The sequence below is a fragment of the Sphaerodactylus townsendi genome, linkage group LG08 (assembly GCF_021028975.2).
Source record: "Sphaerodactylus townsendi isolate TG3544 linkage group LG08, MPM_Stown_v2.3, whole genome shotgun sequence".
Taxonomy (NCBI): domain Eukaryota; kingdom Metazoa; phylum Chordata; class Lepidosauria; order Squamata; family Sphaerodactylidae; genus Sphaerodactylus; species Sphaerodactylus townsendi.
The window spans coordinates 5426878-5447029 of NC_059432.1; the positions used below are offsets into that span (position 1 = coordinate 5426878).

General features: G+C 46.4%; 1 protein-coding gene across 2 annotated transcripts; it reads left to right on the forward strand.

The window, feature by feature from the left end:
• The first annotated feature begins 753 nt into the window (after positions 1–753).
• ZNF488 (zinc finger protein 488) lies at positions 754–16443 on the forward strand. Of its 2 annotated transcripts, none has more exons than XM_048506240.1 (5): positions 754–794; positions 979–1209; positions 6716–6938; positions 10555–10786; positions 14374–16443. In XM_048506240.1, the coding sequence occupies exons 3-5, from the start codon at positions 6723–6725 to the stop codon at positions 15357–15359; spliced, it is 1434 nt and encodes a 477-aa protein (XP_048362197.1). In that variant the 5' UTR covers positions 754–794; positions 979–1209; positions 6716–6722; the 3' UTR covers positions 15360–16443. The 2 variants fall into 2 exon arrangements, with proteins under 2 accessions (XP_048362197.1, XP_048362196.1); XM_048506239.1 differs by having other exon boundaries at positions 979–1186.
• The last annotated feature ends 3709 nt before the right edge of the window (positions 16444–20152 follow it).

Genomic DNA, 20152 nt, shown 5'->3' on the forward strand with positions numbered 1-20152 from the left:
AATATCAATCCGCTAATTATAATAAAATTATAATAAATATAAAATTATAATAAAATCATAATAAAATATAAAATTATAATAAAATTATAATAAAATATAAAATTATAATAATAAAATATAAAATTATAATAAAATCATAATAAAATATAAAATTATAATAAAATTATAATAAAATATAAAAAATATATAATAAAATATAAAATTATAATAAAATTATAATAAAATATAAAATTATAATAAAATTATCTATTAGTTTAGTTTTGTTTTTTTAATCGTGATGAAGCAGGTAGATTTTGACAAATGTTAGCTCCGGTCTGTCCGGGCCGTGCGGAGTCCCGGAGGTCGCGGCCACGACGACCCACGACGAGCAGCCCGGGTGGGAAGCCTTCGCTCCAGTCTGCTCCTGAGCCAGGCGCGCGTGCGGGGCTTGCGCGGATCCGTCATTCGGGGGATCTCCCGCTTCCTCCCCGCCCCCGCCCCGACGACTGGCACCCGGCCGGGCAGGGAGGGGGGCAGCAGAGCTCCTGGCACGCCAGCCCTTTGCAGCGCAGGAGGCGGCTGGCACCGGCTGCCCCCCTCCCCGCCGGCAGGGGCTGGGCTGGGCTGGGCTGGGGGCGGAGGGGACGGGGCGCCGTCGGGCAAGGCGCAGCAGAGACCCCCTTCTCCCCTGCGGCAGGGCCGGCCCGGGGGAGGCGCCCCACGCCGCTCCGCCCCGCCCCGCCCCGCCGGCCAGCTGGCTGCTTCTGCCTCGGGAGCGGAGCGGCGCACCGGCTGGGGACCCTGGGGCGCACCAGGTAAGGCCGTCGGGGACCCACCTGCGGGCGGGCGGGAGCCTCGGGTGGGAGGTCTACTCAGGAGGAAGCCCCAGCGTTGCAACGCCGGAAAGGGACCGCAGGGGCGTCCGCCGCGCCTCCCCCCCCCCCCCCCCCCTATTTCTAGTGTGGTCTCTTTTTTTCCTTTTGGCTGGGGCGGAATCAGGTTGGCCGCCTCGCCCGTCGGTCCGCCCCCGGCTTTGAATCCGGAGTAGGGAGCCCCGGGGCAGCCGCGCTGGATCAGAGCGCCCTCCGCTTGGACTGCGCCGCGCTGCCCGGACAGTGGACACGGCCGGATCCAGTTCCGAAGCGTTGCCGGATCGAGGAGTCCCAAATCGGCCCTGCTTGCAGAGCGACAGTTACCTACACTGCAGGTGAATTTACAGTTCCACCATAGGTGATTTGATTTTTTTATTTTAAAATTATTATTTTTATTACTATTTTTATCATCATCCCCACCAACATTATTATTATAATCATCACCATCATCATTATTATCTTGCTGAACACATCCGTGCAAGGGAAATTTACCTATATTGCAGGTGAATTTACAATTCCATCATAGGGGACGTCTGGAATTCGACCTAGGATATTAGAGGTATTTGCGTAGAATGTGTGCAGTTCCTAGAAGTGGACTGATTTTTTTATTATTATTATTATTATTATTATTATTATTATTATTATTATTATTATTATTATTACCTTGCTGAGTACACCCATCCAATTGCTTTAAATTGTTTTGCAGTTATGCAGGAAAATCAATAAAATATGATAAAGAGGAGAGATCTTTTCAAGTTTCTCATTACTTTTGAGTTGAGGTAGTCACGGAGATCATTTTTTTTTAGAAGCTTACGGGCAGCAGAGAATGTAATTTCAAACAACTGGCTGTCTAAGATGAGCCCTCCAACAGCCACAAAATCCAAACAGCTTTTATTACAAGTTATGCATAGCGCCGGCATTTAAATGGGCAGTTGTTGCTTCTCGCAACTGCAGAGGATCTGGGTGTATTTGGAACACGGGAATTAAATCTTGAATAAACCACAGAGCAATTCTGCATATCAAAAGACTGGATAGAAATGGAAAGGTTAACAGCTTTGGAAAGGTTAACTGCTCCAGCCTGTTTCATGCAACTGGGTAATATGTATATATATAATTTCATGCCACTGGGTGGTAATAATAATAATAATAATAATAATAATAATAATAATAATAATAATAATTTTATATATATATATATATATATATATATATATATAAAATATTATATAATATATTATAATATATAATATATTATAATAATATTATATATATAAAATGATCTATAATTATAAAAAACCAAACAGAGTTCTGTTTGGGAATCTTTTTAATCGGTAAAACATTATTTGGGGGGATAGGGTAGAGAACCCTGCAGCTGTACAGTTATTTCTTTGTTCCTGCTGGACAAATGCCGTATTGGTTTATTCTAATTCACATCAGCTAACCAGAGCTCTGACCTGATAGAAAATACAGCTTCGTTTAAACATATATGGTCAGATATGTCAAAATGAGTTTGCGATGCTATTTCCTGTTAACTGAATGCTATGAATCTGTGCCTTTAAAAAAAACCCTTTATTTTGCATGTCTTTTGCCATCTGTTACTGGATTGAGATGTGGTATTTGCAGTTCAGACCTATATAGAGTAACCCCACGCCTAAACCCAGTGGTTTCCAGAGAACAATACATATGATTGTTCTGGTAACATAGAACTGGACTAAACAACCTGTCAGAATACACCACAGAAAATCCCCTGAAGCACCTGTGTGCTGAGTAACAGGGTTAGAGTGGGCAGAAGAGATGGGAAGGGAACTCAGTCCTCCTTCTGTTGGTCACTCTTCCCACTAAGCTTCCCCCCCCCCACACACACACAACATTTTGTCCCCTGTTGGTGAGGGGTGGAGGTAGAGGCATACCGTCAGAAAACGGTGCCCAGGGCAAGACCAGAGTTTTCCACACACACTCATGGCACCTGGCGCAAAGTCTGGTTCCCCCACCCCCGCCCTGTGCCTCCCCGCTACCCGGCCCCACTTACAGCCTCCCAGTCAGCTGTGGAGGTCATCTTCACGCCGCAGGAGAGGCTTGGTGTGTAGGGTCCTTGCGGACTGTCCCAGGCAGATCTGGTGGAGCCGGGCTGAGGGGCATGCGGCAGGCCCGCGGCAGCTCTCGGCCTCGTTTGTCGGGGGCCGGGGAGGTTGCAGTTTTGGGCAGGCGTGCCTGTCCCAGCCCTGGACAGGGCCGCTACAGCCAATGGAGGTGGAGCGCCTGGCGGGGGTGCCTCTCTGCCAGAGGGGTGTGCGGGGTGATTTTATACCCCCCACATGATCAAATGAGTGGTGCCTGGGGGCATGTGGCCCAACATGTCCCTCTGACAGGTATGCCCCTGTTCATGGCCTCAATAGTGCTGTGTGATGTGCTGTCAAATCACTTCCGACTTATTTATTTAATTAATTCATGTGTAAAGCGCTTTTCAGCCCAAAGTAGCTTATATCATTCTGTTCTCTTCCATGTTTTTCTCACAACAACCCTGTGAGGTAGGTTAGGCTGAGAAAAGGTGAGTGGTCCAGGGTCATCCAGTGAGTTTCCATGGCATGAGCAGAGATTCAAACCAGGGTCTCCCAAATATTAGTCCAACACTGCCTCCTATGGGAACCCCATGAATGAGTGATGTCGAAAGCATTCTATTCGTAACCATATTGTTCCAGTCTTGCAATCTGAAGGCAGTGGCTATCTTAATTGTCAGTTTATCTCATTTTTTTAATCTAATTCTTTCAATTTCCCAAGCATTTTTCCTTTTTCTAGTGAATCTTACCTTCTATTGTACACCAGCTTATATAGAACTAGCAGTAAAGGCCGCTGTAGGGCAATACAGCTTGGGCGGCCCCCCGCTGCCCCGGCCCCACCCCATGGCCTTGCCTTCTCCCCCTGCGGCCCCGCCTCCACCCCCATACCTTTTCCTGCTAGCAAAGCAGCCAGCTGAAAAAAAGCTTTTTCAGCCAGCTGCTTTGCCGCCTGAAGAAGCAGCCTGGCTGGGGCGGGTGGGGGGGGAAGGGAGAGGGTTTGGACCTCCTGCCCCCCCAAGGCCCAGCGAATCCCAGGAAGGAGGAGGGGCGTGGGTGGGCCTCAGCGTGACATGTGCACATCACGCCAAGGCCCAGCTATGCCCTTCCCGGAAGTGTGGGGCAATTTTTGTGGCCCCTCCACGGGGATGCCCAGGGCGTTTGTTCCAGGTTGTCCCCGTGGCAATTACGCCTCTGCGCAGAGCAGTGGGCAGGGAATCCAATGTCAGGGCAACAAACTCCAATGAATGAGGGAACGGGACTCCCTCACTGTTCGAGGGTTCATAGGTGCGACGTTCATACCCTAGAGGCCTTTATAATTTAGGATTGCATCCTCGAGTGGAAGGAACCTGCTTTTAGCATGCAGCAAGAAAGGTGGAACGTGAAAATTACTGCACAATTTTTAATTTATTCTGTTTAAATGTTGCTAGGTTTAATAAATGACAAGGGAGCAATGCTAAAGTCTGAGCAATGTCTTAATGAGGTTACCAGAGGAAAATTATGACGCTGAGAAACCAAATGGCAGCTGCCTGAACTGCGAAGACATTCTGAAATTCCTCTCTAGGGACTCAGTAAGGGTTTTGTTAATTTGAAACGTTACAGTTATCATGTCAGACCTGTTGTTGGCAGAGAAAACTATCAATTCTCCCAAATTAGTGCTCTTTTCAGGATGCAGTAGCACTTACTTCTGAGTAGGCCTGCTTTAAAGATGCAGGGTATATCTCTTAATGATGCATGTGGCTGAACCAGATCTGAGAAACAGCCCAACTTTTAAGAGCAACTGAAGTTGTGAAATGAATGTTTGGTGGCCGATGGCAGAAGTTTAATTGGAGTTTAGAGTTGGAAAATTGGAAAACTCTTCTTGCGATTCAAAAGAGTGAGCGCACGTGTGTTATGTGCTTCCAGCCACTCCCAACACGACGCTGACCATGTGAGTCATCCTGGCAATCACCAGGTCTTGCAAACTGAGAGCCGATGTGGTTTCCTTGATGGAGTGAATTTCTCTGATGCTGAGTCTTCCTTTTTTCTTCCACTTTTCTTGGCATTATTGTTTTTTGTGTGTTTTTAAAGTTTTTTCTTTATTTGCTCACAAAATTTGCAGAAAGGAAGAAAGATGAAAAAGATAACTGACATGTGCACGGGATCCCCAGGCAAATTCTTCCCCAAAATGCTATTTATAACATGCTAAAGACATTATATTTGTGCTGTGCGGAATCCCCCACAGACTTGCTAATCCTAGATTTTCCAAGAATTGGTGGTCTTATATCAAAGTCCACCTGTTGAATTTAAGGTCCTTGGTATCTGAAATGGTGAAAGCTGAGGAAAAGCTCGCTTTCCACCAGCAAAAAGGAATGGTTAAGAGCACCCAAAGAACATAAGAAAGAGCCTGCTGGATCAGACCAGAGTCCATCTAGTCCAGCTCTTTACTACTTGCAGGGCCCACCAGGTGCCTCTGGGAGCTCACAAGCAAGATGTGAAAGCAATGGCCTTCTGCTGCTGCGGCTCCCGAGCACCTGGTCTGCTAAGGTATTTGCAACCTCAAATCAAGGAGGATCAAGATTGGTAGCCATAGATCAACTTCTCCTCCATAAATCTGTCCAAGCCCTTTTTAAAGCTATCCAGGTTAGTGGCCATCACCACCTCCTGTGGCAGCATATTCCAAACACCCATCACACGTTGCGTGAAGAAGTGTTTCCTTTTATTAGTCCTAATTCTTCCCCCCAGCATTTTCAATGAATGCCCCCTGGTTCTAGTATTGTGAGAAAGAGAGAAACATTTCTCTCTGTCAACATTTTCTACCCCATGCATAATTTAAAGACTTCAATGTCAATGCATGGCAGCTGTGAAAAAGGCAAACTCTATGCTGGGGATAATTAGGAAAGGAATTGATAATAAAACTGCAAAGATTGTCATGCCCTTATATAAAGCAGTGGTGCGACCGCACTTGGAGTACTGTGTTCAGTTCTGGTCACCACATCTCAAAAAGGATATCGAAGAGATAGAAAAAGTGCAGAGAAGGGCAACGAGGATGATTAAGGGACTGGAGCACCTTCCCTATGAGGAGAGGCTGCAGCGTTTGGGACTCTTTAGTTTGGAGAGGAGACGTCTGAGGGGGGATATGATTGAAGTCTATAAAATTATGCATGGGGTAGAAAATGTTGACAGAGAGACATTTTTCTCTCTTTCTCACAATACTAAAACCAGGGGGCATACATTGAAAATGCTGGGGGGAAGAATTAGGACTAATAAAAGGAAACACTTCTTCACGCAACGTGTGATTGGTGTTTGGAATATGCTGCCACAGGAGGTGGTGATGGCCACTAACCTGGATAGCTTTAAAAAGGGCTTGGACAGATTTATGGAGGAGAAGTCGATCTATGGCTATCAATCTTGATCCTCCTTGATCTCAGATTGCAAATGCCTTAGCAGACCAGGTGCTCGGGAGCAGCAGCAGCAGAAGGCTATTGCTTTCACATCCTGCATGTGAGCTCCCAAAGGCATCTGATGGGCCACTGTGAGTAGCAGTGTGCTGGACTAGATGGACTCTGGTCTGATCCAGCCGGCTCCTTCTTATGTTCTTATTTATGGCTGACATCTTCAGAAACCGCCATTGAAGATGCCAGCCACAGATGCGGGTGAAACATTAGGAGCAAGAACTACCAGACATACCTTGTAAAACCCACCACAGCTAGTTGATTCCAGCTGTGAAAGCCTTCAACAGTGCATTAAAAAAGTATTTATATGACAAAATGCGCCACATGGTCGTGAGGAGCACACGGTTCCGTCCTTTTGGTCCTTTTCTCCCTGCAGGTTTCTGATGGAGCTCCCGCTTTTGCCGAAGGGCTTCTGGGCGAGCGACAGCAAACTTCTGCACTACCCCTTCCCTGATGCCCTGGTCACGGTTCACACCACGCAAGAAATTGCCAAGGAAATAGTTTTGGGGCCATGCCTGCTGCAGGATACCAAGCTGGACACGGTTGCTTTCATTGCGCTCAAGTGCTTGGAGAGGAGGAACATTCATTACATTGTTAAGGTAGGAAGATGTTCAAGGTCTCCTCCAGATCCCTGCCCCCAGTAGTGGTGATGTCTAAAGCTGGAGGCACGATGCTTAGCCGGGTGTTGCCAAACTCCAGAAAGTGCCTGACAATCTCCAGGCATTATAATCTTCGGACCGGAGAGATCCATTCCTCTGGAGAAGATGGCTGCTTTTGGAGCGTGGACTCTGTTGGGAGGTTCCCTTCCTCCCCAAGCTCCGCCCCCAAGTTTCCAGGAATTCCACAACCCCGGCTCAGTCTGTATCTCCACTTTGAGTGGAGACAGTTAGCATGAGTATTTTAATGTACGTTTCTACTCAGAGCAGATTCCAAGGCTTATGCTAAAAGCAGAACTAAGATACGTCATGTAGCAGTGGCGTAGGAGGTTAAGAGCTCATGTATCTAATCTGGAGGAACCGGGTTTGATTCCCAGCTCTGCCGCCTGAGCTGTGGAGGCTTATCTGGGGAATTCAGATTAGCCTGTCCACTCCCACACACGCCAGCTGGGTGACCTTGGGCTAGTCACAGCTTCTCGGAGCTCTCTCAGCCCCACCCACCTCACAGGGTGTTTGTTGCGAGGGGGGAAGGGCAAGGAGATTGTAAGCCCCTTTGAGTCTCCTGCAGGAGAGAAAGGGGGGATATAAATCCAAACTCTTCTTCTCTTCTTCTTCTTCATGTTAAGGTACTATACTTAGGAGGAAGAAAATGAAATGCACAGATATAAGACGGAAGACACCTGGCTTGACAAAAGTACATGTGAAAGGGATCTGGGAGTCTTAGTAGACCATACGCTGAACACGAGTCAACAGTGTGATGTGGCAGCTAAAAAAGCCAATGTCTAGATTAAGGGACGTAATAGTACCAATCTAGTCTACCTTGATCAGTGTGGAATACTGTGTCCTGGGCACCGCAATTCAAGAAGGATATTGACAACCTGGAGCATGTCTAGAGGAGGGTGACCAAAATGGTAAAAGGTCTGGATTCCATTCTCTATAAGGAGTGGTTTAGGGAGCTGGGTATGTTTAGTCTGGAGAAGAGAAGGTTAAGGGAGGACATGATAGCCATGTTTAAATATTTGAAGGGATGTCATTCTGAAGAGGAAGCAAACTTGTTCTCTGCTGCTGCAGAGTCTAGGACAAGGAGTAATAGATTCAAACTATGAGAAAAGAGATTTCACCTAAACATTAGGAAGAACTTCCTGACAGCAAGGGCTGTTCAATGGTGGAATGAGCTGCCTCAGCGTATGGCAGAGTCTCCTTCTTTGGAAATGTTTAAGCAGAGGCTGGATGGCCACCTGTCAGGAGTGCTTTCGTTGTCTGTTCCTGCCTGGTGGGGGTTGGACTGAATGACCCTTCTGGTGTCTTCCAACTCTATGATTCATACTACAAAGGTTTATGGCTGAAAAAGAAGTATACTTTTCCTCCTCATTGGCTTTGATTTAAACGCCATCTGGAAGAAACTCTGTTTCGGTAACTTTAATTGAGATTAGTCCTTGCTCAAATGTGATGCAGAGGCCAGCGGTGGCAAACTATCTGTGAACATCTCTTGCCTTGAAAACCCAACGGGGTCACCATAAGCTGGTAGCTATTTGATGGCAGAGAAAAGCCATGCTAGGCCTGATCTAGATGGTAGGGCATTCACTGACCCCATATTTGTTCGTGATCCTGCTTGGTTTCTTCCTGACTGCGTGGGATTCTGTCCCCAATCTGTGGGATGCCATGCGGAAGGCATGTCTAGTTGCCTGGTGTTGCTCCAAGCAAGGAAATGTTGGTCCGCAGCTCACAAAGAAGTTTGTCATTTTGTATCTAGTGGTGTAACACAGGTCTATGAAAGGTGTTGTGAGAGGAATTGGAGGCCTAGAGTTATGCCTGCCAAGTGACCTGCTTTGGCCTTCACCACTGGATTTTTTTAAAAGTTGGAATTGTTTTCACTGCAGCTTCACTTCCAGAGGAAACCCAGATGTGACGTTGGGTGGCTCTAGGAATCGCTGGCATGTCCGTTCAGACATTCCTGGCTGTGAATCTGCCACGCATAGCATTTCATAGAACCGTGGTGGCAAACCTTTGGCACTCCAGATGTTATGGACTACAATTCCCATCAGCCCCTGCCAGCATGGCCCATTGGCCAGGCTGGCAGGGGCTGATGGGAATTGTAGTCCATAACATCTGGAGTGCCAAAGGTTCGCCACCACTGTCATAGAAGCACCAATCTAAGACAAATGTTAGTGCATTCAGACATACTTATACAGGAGGAGAATGGGGATTCAGTCAGATTCAGGGCCATTTTAAATGTGGTCACTTCACGGCGTGCGGTTACTCTTTCAGGATTAAAGAATTTCAACATCTCTTTACAAAGTGTAAATATGCGTTGAATCATTTCTCCTCATGTAACACATGTAACTGTGTGTATGTAGTATTGTGCCCCTGTGATTTCATATACGTGGAATTACAGGACGTTGGTAAACATAAAATTGACTTGGATGATGTGAGTATTATGTAAACATTATAGAGCAAGTATTATGTAACATTATAGATCGATAATTTAGATTCACTCAAATGACCCCGGACAAACCAGATTTGGAACTTCCAGTACCACTGAAGAAGAACTGAAAATCCCGCAAAACTGCAGATAGGGTTCTGGGCTGCAACATGTATAATTTTGGTCTGGAACATGTATATATTTTCTATAAGTTTTGGACATTTAAGATATATGGTGAAAATCCATGTTCTTTTTATGGACTCTGGTGATTTAAAAAAGGACTTAACTGTTCTTAAAGAGTTTTTTTGGAAATGAAATTTGTACCTGTATTAGGAAATATGTGGTAAAATATAGGAATTAGCATATATGCTTGTATGTTTTAGGCACTTTATTACACATTAACAGAGCACTTGCATCTTTCTTCTCTGTGCATACGTTTCTGTTTTAAGCCATTGGGCACTGTGTATCCATTGCCCAAGATATATTGTAAGTTGTAAAACCACAGAGTACCAGCAATTTCTCAAACTGCCTAACACCATGTCTGGGTTTCCCCCCAGAAGTGACATTACAGCTCGCACAACACCACAACCCCCATGTCTCCAGCCCTGAAGCTCCTACTACGCATGACCCTGACAACCCTGCCTTGGACTGACCTGGAGGCAGAGACCATGAACCAAATCCAGTTTGTGGAAGGAAAACCCTCATTGCTGTGCTGACCATAGCCCCCAGCATGCCAGTGCTCACCCAGCTTGGGTTTGGCCCGTGAGATGCCTTCAGAATCTATTTATTCATTTCCTTTGTTTACCCGCCTTCCTCCACAGTGTGGAACCAAAGCTGCTTACATCATTCTTCTCTCCTCCATGCAGTGGCGGGATTCAAATAATTTAACAACCTGTTCCGGTGGTGGGATTCAAATATTTTAACCGCTAGTTCTGCCGAAGTGGTGCGAACCTGCTGAATCCCACCACTGCCTCCATGTTATCCCCATGATAACCCAATGCGGTAGGTTAGTCTGAGAAAGTGACTGGCCCAAGGTCACCCAGCAAGCTTTCACGGGGGACTCAGACCTATGTTTCCCACAACCTGTTCTGGAACTTCAACCACTACACCACACTGCCTCTGCTTCCTGTCTGACAGGTAGATGTTGCTGCCGTGCCAAGTCCCGGTGGGTTTCCTTGGATGAGGCTGGTCCAGGCTGCTGCCAACAAGAAGCAGCAGAACCTCGAAGCTACCTTGAACAACGGCCGGCTGTACTATCGCCCCACCAGGACTATATTCAGGAATGAGGAGCTCTTGGTCTGGTACGATGAAGAACTTTCCGGGCTTCTGGGGTTCAGAGAAATTCAAGCCAGTAGCCAATTCCAGAGCGGTGAGTGGGGAAAGCCGGGCCTGTGAGTGCATGGGGTTGTCTACTCCAGGTTGAAAGAGTCCACAGATGCAGGGAGCATCTGGGTAGGTCCCAGGACCTAGGCAGAGCATTCTGCAACAAAGAAGGTCCAACATGTTTTGTTCTGTGGCGGAGGAATATACCATTTGCTATCATCTTTATCTGGAACACCCCCTTGTCCCACCGCTGCCACCATGTCACGAAATCATGAAAAGCTTGGGAGAGCCATGCTTGTTTCTACAAAACCTTGGTTTCTTTTTCCAGATACTCTGAAACCAGCTGAGTTCTCAATGATTTTACTGAAAATAAAATAAAAACATTCAATACAGATATTTCTCAACTGAATGGCACCGTTCCTTCAGACTTTCCTCAGCCCCCCCTTCCCCCCCCCCCCCGAGCTCGGAGATGCTCACCCAAGCTCAGTTTGGATCAGAATCTCCAAACCTTTGTTCCTTACTTCTCAGGAAAACTTCCTTCCTGCCATGTGGTCACCTGGCCTTTCATGTTTGGGGCTTCCTTTTGGTTACCACCTTTTGGTCCTGCCTCTGGACATCAAAGAGCTTGTCAGGCTAGTGTGACTTTTTCTAACACTGTAGTGGAGTAACTTCATTACCAGACAGATGATAGGTGGATGGATGGTAGAAAGATAGATGGAATATCTGGATGATAGATGGGTACATGTGTATATGGATGGAGGTAGGTAGGTACATAGTAGAAGATGGATGGATGGATGGATGGTTTGATGGATGGTTCGATGGATGGTTCGATGGATGGAAGATAAACAGACAAAGGTCTCCAGGCCCCACCTGGAGTTCTGTCAGGACTGAGCCTGTCAGTGCGAAATGGCAGGTAGGGCAGGGGGAGGCAATGTACCATCCTTTGGTGTGGGGCGAAAGCCCGACGTCTTCCCCTCGGCGCCCCAGGGTATCCCGGACACAGATCCTACCAAAGGAAGGTGTGAACTGTTCCCAGGCTCGCAATGCTTTGTAGTGAATGCTTTGTAGTTTGTAGAGGGGAGTGGGAGCCATTTGGCTCGGTGGGAGGGGGCAACGGGATATAGATAGTGGGTTTGCGCGGGAATTGCCAGATTCCTCTTTTGACAATGTTACCTACGCTCTGCATTAAAGGCTTTAGAACAAATCTACAGTTTCCGTGATTTCCAGATCCGAGGTTTGACAAGCTCCCTTAGGGGTGGCTTGCAGCTTGGAAAGGAGGCAGTGGGGCTTCCAGATGCTCAGCAAGAGCATTTTCGTGAGATCCTGCCTGCACTTAGCATTCCCATCTCCTTTTGCCCGGGGCAGATTTTGCTTCTCCTGGTGAAGCAGGCAGGGGAGTGCCCCGAGAGTCCGGACAGTAAGTGCCATATTGGAAGTTGTGCCAAGACAAACAAAAGGCTCTGGTTTCTGTGGTGCAAGGAAAAGTGTTTCGGTCTGATTGATACCAGTTAAGTAAGTCTGAATGACTCTGTTCTCACCTGCACTTAAACTGGGCGGTGAGTAAGGGTCTGGCGACACAAGGACTCTGAACTTGTTTTCTTTCAATGGGTTTGCCATTTCTCTCTATGAAATACCTCTGTGAAGGTTGCAGATACCAAGATAAGCCCCAGTGAAGGGAGGGATTATAAGCCCCAGTGAAGGGAGGGATCGTAGCCATTATGAGGACTGAGGGCCTTCCTTAGGCTGTTCATGAATTCTTCTTCAGGCTTCTGCCGTGGCTTCCTTTGGGTCTAGAGACAGCCTTCATCTCAAACTCCACCTTTTCAGGCACCCCTTCCCGTTCTTTCCTTAAGCTTGATATCTTGGCATGCCAGCAAATGTCATTGCCTGCCATCACTCTGAGCGGCAGTAGGAGAAAAACGGTAGAGAACAGTGACATCACCATTGTTTCTGAGTATAGTCTGGAAAAGACAAAGAGTGGCTCTAGGAATCAAGAGAAATTCTGTGGTAAAACCATAAAATGTCTATGGTAAATTCTATGGTAAGGAGTGGCTCTAGGAATCAAGAGAAATTCTGTGGTAAAACCATAAAATGTCTATGGTAAATTCTATGGTAAAGAGTGGCTCTAGGAATCAAGAGAAATTCTGTGGTAAAACCATAGAATTTCTATGGTAAATTCTATGGTAAGGAGTGGCTCTAGGAATTAAGAGAAATTCTGTGGTAAAACCATACAATTTCTATGGTAAATTCTATGGTAAAGAGTGGCTCTAGGAATCAAGAGAAATTCTGTGGTAAAACCATAAAATTTCTATGGTAAATTCTGTGGTAAAGAGTGGCTCTAGGAATCAAGAGAAATTCTGTGGTAAAACCATAGAATTTCTAGTAATTTCTAGAGCCACCTATTTTTACTTCTCTGTTGTATCCAGAAGGGACATAGTTCTGGACAAGGTCATCATCACCATTATTATTTTTTAATTAGTATGATTATATTATGTTTATTATTGTTGTACTATTAAAGCTACTTTCATATACATGGGCAGGGTGTGTTAATTTTTATTCTTGGGCCACTCTTCTGAACTCAATCTCTGTTAACTGAGGTGGATTCCACACAGCAGGTGCATGACAGGTTGCAGTCATTTTCTTTCTTTTTTTAAATTTGTATGTGTGCACTTTACCCATTCAGGAAGCGATTGGAGCCCACGGAAACAATCCGGGTTGCTTTTACGCCTTCCCACAGAAACGCTTCTCTCTTTTTTAGTTGCCTGCCACACGTGCGAAGCTGCACAGGCATACAGAAACGAACCCCCACAGCCATGCCAATTATCCCACAATCCGATCAGCTGTGCCTGGATAGCTGCACGTGTTCAACATATAAAATTAAAAACAAAAAGGAACCTCCCTGCAATGGGCAGGCAATAATACCACCCGTGTTGCACTATAGGTCTCAGGGAAAGCGGTTTTATAATTCCAGATGTCATGGATTATAATTTACATCAGCCCCTGCCAGCATGGCCAATTGGTCAGTGCTGGCAGGGGCTGGATGGGAATTTCTGTAGTCCACAACATCTGGATGCCAAAGGTTCGCCAACACTGCTATAGGTAGAACTCACGGGTGTGCCGCATGGGGCTGCAACGCGTTTGGGGGGTTAGCACTAGTACAATGGTCAAGCTCAGAGAATCTGCCCACAAAGGGCTGGGTGACCTGCACAAAATGGCGGGTGGGCAGATTCTCCCTGACATCGTGGACAGCACGGAACCTAAAGTGAACGGGTGGAAGGGAAGGAAGCAAAGCCCCTCTTGCCTGTTGGGCTCTCGTGGGAGCGCTTCTAGTCCAGGATTTGTGTGAAAGGATCTCTGGTTAAGCGATTTTCAAAAATCCCAGATTGAGGGGAATAAAACTGGCCAGATTCATTTTGGAAATGGGATCTGTGCAAATTACGTCCGCCCTCCTTCCCCTGCATAAAATGGTTTTAATAACCCCCTGCCGATGTTATAGTTGGCCAGTTGAGAGAGACTCCCTTACGTGGTCTCTGTTGTGCAGGAGGTTGAATGCATGTGTTCCCCAGTTCCTTGTGAAACATCCCCCGGGTCTCAGATCAGCCGCCCTTAACCAGTTGTCACCTTCTTTCTTAGAGCTGAGTTGCCCAAGCTGCAAGCAAGAATTCCGATGGGAGTACACATATCTCTCTCACGCTCGCTTTTTCTGCGGCCCAGAAAAGGGTGCTCAGCTCTGGAGAAGCCTCTGGGCCCCAAAGACCGTGAAAAGAAGGTCAGCAGAACAGCCTACAAACTTCCACAGCTTGGCTAGGGACCTAGAGGTCAAAATGGCTCCTTGGAAAGATGACGCCAGTCACGCGGCTGTGCAGAGAAAAGCAAATGGTAATGAAACGGAGAGCAACCAAAGCAGGAAACCGGTCTTGTTGGAGAAGACAAATTGCCTCCATCGAGAACACCACGGCGGGAGCAGGGAGGGAAGCGTGAGGCAGCAGACGCCAGCAGGAGCTCTCTGGAAGTTTGTTGCAGGAAAACCTGTGTTTCTTAAGAAGGACACCCAAGGGGAGGACAGCGCGTTCACTGAAGTGAGGCAGACAAAGGGGAAGGAGAAGGCTGAGGAGGCCCATGAGGCACAACAGAGAGCCGGAGCAGGCCACTCTGGCAAAGAACAGAATCCGAGCCATCTTGTGCCAAGTCCCCCAGGAAGTGCATTCTCATTGGTCTGGCCCACCAGAGTGGCCGGGGAGCCAAAGAGTGCGTTCCGGAAGCCGGCCAAGCGCTTGCTGGACAGGAAGGCCGTGGCTGCTCCTCAGGACGAGAGCAATCTGGGGAAAGGCCTGGGAAAGCTGTCAGGGTACATCAGCGCCACCGACGTCATGCGGTATGGAAGCTTTTTGACTTCCAAGGTCTTTGTCGGTGATCTAAGCAGTTCTCCGTTGTTGCAGAGTAGCCCTTTCTCTTGTCCTTCGGGACTGTGGCCCCGCCTCCCTGGTGGACAGATATTGACGGTGCCCACGTCGGGCTGCCACTCTGCTTCTTTGGCTCTCTTGCCTCCCACCTTCACCTCCTTTGGGGTGGCGGCCCAAAACTGGTGTGCCAAATGTAACCTCTCTTTCCCGCGATGACGTCCGACTCCAGTGTTCCTACATGGCTCCCTAATTACCACCACAAAAGGGAGGGCCCCCTCCCTCCGAGTCCCAAAGCAAAAGGGAGGCGTGCCGAGGAAAAGCCGCTGACCTGCCCCGGCCTGCCAGTTGCGAATACTTCCGAACGGCACCCACTCTCTCGCCACACATAGTCCCTAACAATTAGTCCCAGAAGGGGAGCATCGCAGCAAAATAAAACAGCAGTTCTGGCGCTGCTGGAAGATGAACAACGTTTATTTTGGCATGAGCATATTCATGAGGCATATTTTATTTCTTCAGATGCTATGAAGAAGAAGTCACTGACTGCATTTTTATAAGGAAAAACGTAGAAGGTGGGGAGAGGGGCCAAGAAAGATTGGTGTGAATCCCATTGTAAATCTTTCAGGTGTGATTCTCTGGTAAAGGACTGGAACAGGTAAGATGTGAGAGAGACCAGATAGATGTAAGTAGTCAGATCTCAAATGAGCGAAGCTTCAACATCACACAATTCCAGCCTGAATGTGGTCCAGACTGGTCGTAATGTGATCTAGATCTTGGGAGTTGAAGCAGGGCTGAAAGGAGACCACCAGGAAATCCAGAGCCTTCTAAGAAGGGGGCAAACTATAGTGATCCCTTCCTCATTGCTGGGGTTAGGGGCACAGCACCCCCTGTGATCTGGAAATCCGTATAAATATTTTTGGCTCTCCCTTTGTACCAGAGAATAAGTCTGATTTGTTTTTCTTTTCTTTTAACTTTAAAAAAGAAATTGAGTATATTTATGGTATTAAAAGATAAAATATGTTCCTATTATATGACACTATACATCTATTTTATGCATTTCTGAGTTTCTGAACTTTTTCTGTGACAGCTGCTGCTCTTCGTTTGCCACCTGCGGCTGCTGCAAAACTCCTCCAAAATTTCCATTCAATTTCTCATGGCCTGGATAGATCAAAACCGCAATGGGGAAAGGATAACTGTACTTCTTGATGGTTTTTTTATTTGTGCTTCAAAATCTTTGCAAAATCAAAAACACGCCCAGAGACAGACATTCACCAAATTATAAAGTACTTCGTATTGTCGAAGGCTTTCAATGGTTGAATATTAGGTTTTGCTTGTATGGACAGAATGGACGCTTCGCTTCGTATCTGTGGCTGGCATCTTCAGAGGATCTGAAGATGCAGATGCAGGCGAAACGTCAGGAGAGAATGCTGCTAGAACACGGCCATACAGCCCGGAAACCACACAGCACCCTATAAAGTACTTCATTCGTAAAGACTTCCAGTTTGTTCTGCACCAAATATTAACACTTGAACTCTAAAAGAAATTTTTTAGCATCTGGTCACTACGCAGCGAAATTAAGTTTGTGAGCTATTGGAAACCCTTGATAGAATATGTAGACAAAACGGGGGGAAATGATGTCTAGTGGTTTTGAAGGCTTAGGACTGTTAAAATGAGAACCAGTAGAGAAAAGAGAGGCTTTTTTTCAGTAATGACTGTTAGGCTCATTCCACACATGCAGAATAATGCACTTTCAAACTGTTTTCAGTGCTCTTTAAAGCTGTGCGGAATAGTAAAATCCACTTGCAAACAGTTGTGAAAGCATAAGCATAAGCATAAGCATTTTATTGTCATTGTGCACGCACAACGAAATTTACAGCAGCATTCCTCGATGCACACAATTTCAGACTCATACAATTTCAGACTCATGCAATTTCAGACTCATACATCATCATCCTCCACCCATCCCTACATAGCCCCAAATACATCAATATGAAGCAGCGGAGTTTAGCATAGCCACAGCTCTAGAGTAGAAGCTGTCTCTAAGCCTCTTTGTCCTAGTTCTGAGGGCCCTGTATCGTCTGCCAGATGGTAGCAGTTTAAAAAGAGAGTGTGCTGGATGAGACGGGTCCCTTAGAATATTTTGGGCTTTATTTAGACTCGGGCATTATAGATTTCTTCCAAGGAGGGGAGAGGGCAGCCGATAATCCTTTGTGCAGTATTGATCACCCTTTGGAGCGCCTTCCTATTCGCCACTGTGCAACTGGAGAACCATACACAGATGCAGTAGGTTAGGACGCTCTCTATAGCACAGCGGTAAAAGGACACCAGAAGTTTTCCATCTAGTTGTTGCTTCCTTAAAAGTCTCAGAAAGTACAGTCTTTGCTGGGCTTTCTTAACCACCGCGGTAGTCTGTACTCCCCAGGTCAAATCCTCTTTAATCATAACGCCCAGGAATTTAAAACTAGCCACCCGCTCCACTTGATCTCCATTTATAGTCAAGGGCTGAATTTCTGAGCTATTCCTTCTATAGTCCACTATGAGCTCCTTTGTCTTGTTAGTGTTAAGAAAGTGGTTTGAAAGTGGTTTGAAAACGCATTATTTTGCGTGTGTAGAAGGGGCCTTAGAAAGATTTAATTTTATTTCGATCCATAATGGCAGACTGCTTCTGAACATCCCATGACTTGAAAATCCGAGCCATAAATTGACTGCAACATGGCAGCGCATTCCGCCGTGCATCTGTCTTCCTCTTCCTCTGTTCTTGGGTGGCGGGCCCCTCGTTGTTGACAGTCCCCCAACTTAAAACAGTTTCTCATCCCCCACAGTGGAGCACCCAGCAGAGTCACAAACCCTAAAACAGACATGGATGCCAACTTTGTTCCCATCTACACTTTGGTAGTATTATTATGATAAACGTCAGGAACATGCATATGTCCTTTTCTCTGTTGCATTGTGGTCTCAATGACTCTGACCTGAATGACCCAGCGTTGTCAGTTCTTGGAAGCTAAGAAGGGTTGGCCCTGCATAATACTTGGTTGGGAAAAAGAGTTGGTTTTCATACTCCACGTTTCTCTACCTTTAAGGAGTCTCAAAGCAGCTTACAATAACCTTCCCTTTCCCGCCCTACAGCACCCTCCTTGTCAGGTAGGTGGGTCTGAGAGTGTTCAATGGGGACTGTGACTGGCCCAAGATCACCTAGCAGGCTTAATGTGTAGGAACAGGGAGACAAACTGGGCTCACTAGATTGGAGTCCGCCGCTCATCTGGAGGACGGGGGAATCAAACTTGGTTCTCCAGATTAGAATCCACCATGCATACAGAGGAGCAGAGAATCAAACACAGTTCACCAGATTAGAGTCCAACCACCTGTGAATATCTCTTGCCTAGAAAGACACATGATGTTGCTGTAAGTCAACTGAAACTTGGCAGCTCTTTCCACCACCAGCCCTTTAGTGATGTTTGTTCATTTTCCTTATGGTTCAGACTTCTTCTTCTTAATCAGTTGTATTTATTCTTCTTTATTAGCTTATTTGTACCCCATGAAAGGTTGGAACCTCTGACCTCTGTCACTGTCCATAACGTTGATAATTTAACCCATTGTAGTCCTCTATATGGGAAATTGCACCTGAATTTTTTATTCACACCAAGCTTCCCTCTTCTGGAACATCCCCCCCCCTTTACTTCAGTAATTTACTTTATAAAGTCTGCAGTGTGATGTAGTGGTTCAGTACTTTATAAGGAGAGCCAGCATGGTATAGTGGTTAACAGCAGGTGGACTCTAGTCTGGAGTACCGGGTTTGATTCCCCATTGCTACACATGAGCAATGGACTCTTATCTGGTAAACCAGATGTGTTTCACACTCCTACAACCTTGGGCTAGTCACAGTTCTCTCTGGACTCTCTCAGCCCCTCCCGCCTCACAAGGTATTTGTTGTGGGGAGAGGAAGGGAAAGACGTTTGTAAGCTGCTTTGAGTCTCCTTACACGAGAGAAATGGGGGCGGGGGGTATAAATCCAAACTCTTCTTCCTCTTCTGCAAAATGGATTTCCTTCCCGGGGGCACCTGAATACGTGAACTGTGGCTTGTGAATGGCTGCTCCAGAGAAAAATGTTGTTTGTCTTTAAGACATTCCTGGCCTTCAGTTTTTCTTTTCCATAATTTGGTCTGGGATTGTGGAGCTGCAGAGGAAAACTGGTGCATGGCTTTTGAGTACACGTGAAGGTTGGTATTACCTGCTGAGGCTGGCAGCATCTCTCTCAGGCTGTCTCATGCAGGTAAAGATCTACTCAGGTCAGCGACTTCCTGGCCCTTTTAGCTAGAAATGCTGGGGATTAAACCTGGAATCCGCTGCATGTCAAGGATTTGCGCTAACAAATGCCCCCTCCCCATCTATTGTGGACCACGTAGATACAGTCAGAACCACAACTGCTGAAACTCAAGACAAACCTTGGAAACCAAACCCTGTGGACACATTTCTAAAGAAATAAAGGAATGAAATTAATTGAAGTTGTGTCGTTAATTTGTATTAAGATTTCTAAAGAATCGAATGGGGTCAGTAGAAACATTTAACTATCGTGCATCAACTCCATGATCGTCTGTCCTGCGAAAAGGATTGGGCAGTTCAGGGAATTGTGTAGGTGTCATCTTAGATACCCTAACCTGGGTTGGCCAGGTTGGCCCAGTCAGATCAACTCTCAGAAGCTAAGCAAGGACAGCCCTGGTGAGTACTTGAATGCAAGACCACCAAAGGATATCAGGGTCTTTACACAAATTCAGGCGGGGGAGTGGTTAGATCCTGACTTCAGCTGAAAACCTACGTCTATTATAGTCTCCACTTCTCACTGGCTAGTTTGCTCTTTGAATCTCACCTCAGTCAAGACCAGCAATAGTCCAGTGTAGAGAGACCGTGGTCCTTGAGTGACTTTGATCTAGTTGCATGCTCAGACTAGCCTGCCTCACAGGGTTATAGGGCAATTTCCCACTGGCGATTAATCCTGGGATAATCACCCAAAATAT

Excerpts from the sequence above, each read along its gene's own strand:
- ZNF488 (XM_048506240.1), top strand. The coding sequence starts at position 6,723 with ATGGAGCTCCCGCTTTTGCCGAAGGGCTTCTGGGCGAGCGACAGCAAA. Across the intron at positions 6,939-10,554 it reads ACATTCATTACATTGTTAAG|GTAGATGTTGCTGCCGTGCC; the intron begins GTAGGAAGATGT and ends CCTGTCTGACAG. Across the intron at positions 10,787-14,373 it reads CAGTAGCCAATTCCAGAGCG|AGCTGAGTTGCCCAAGCTGC; the intron begins GTGAGTGGGGAA and ends CTTCTTTCTTAG.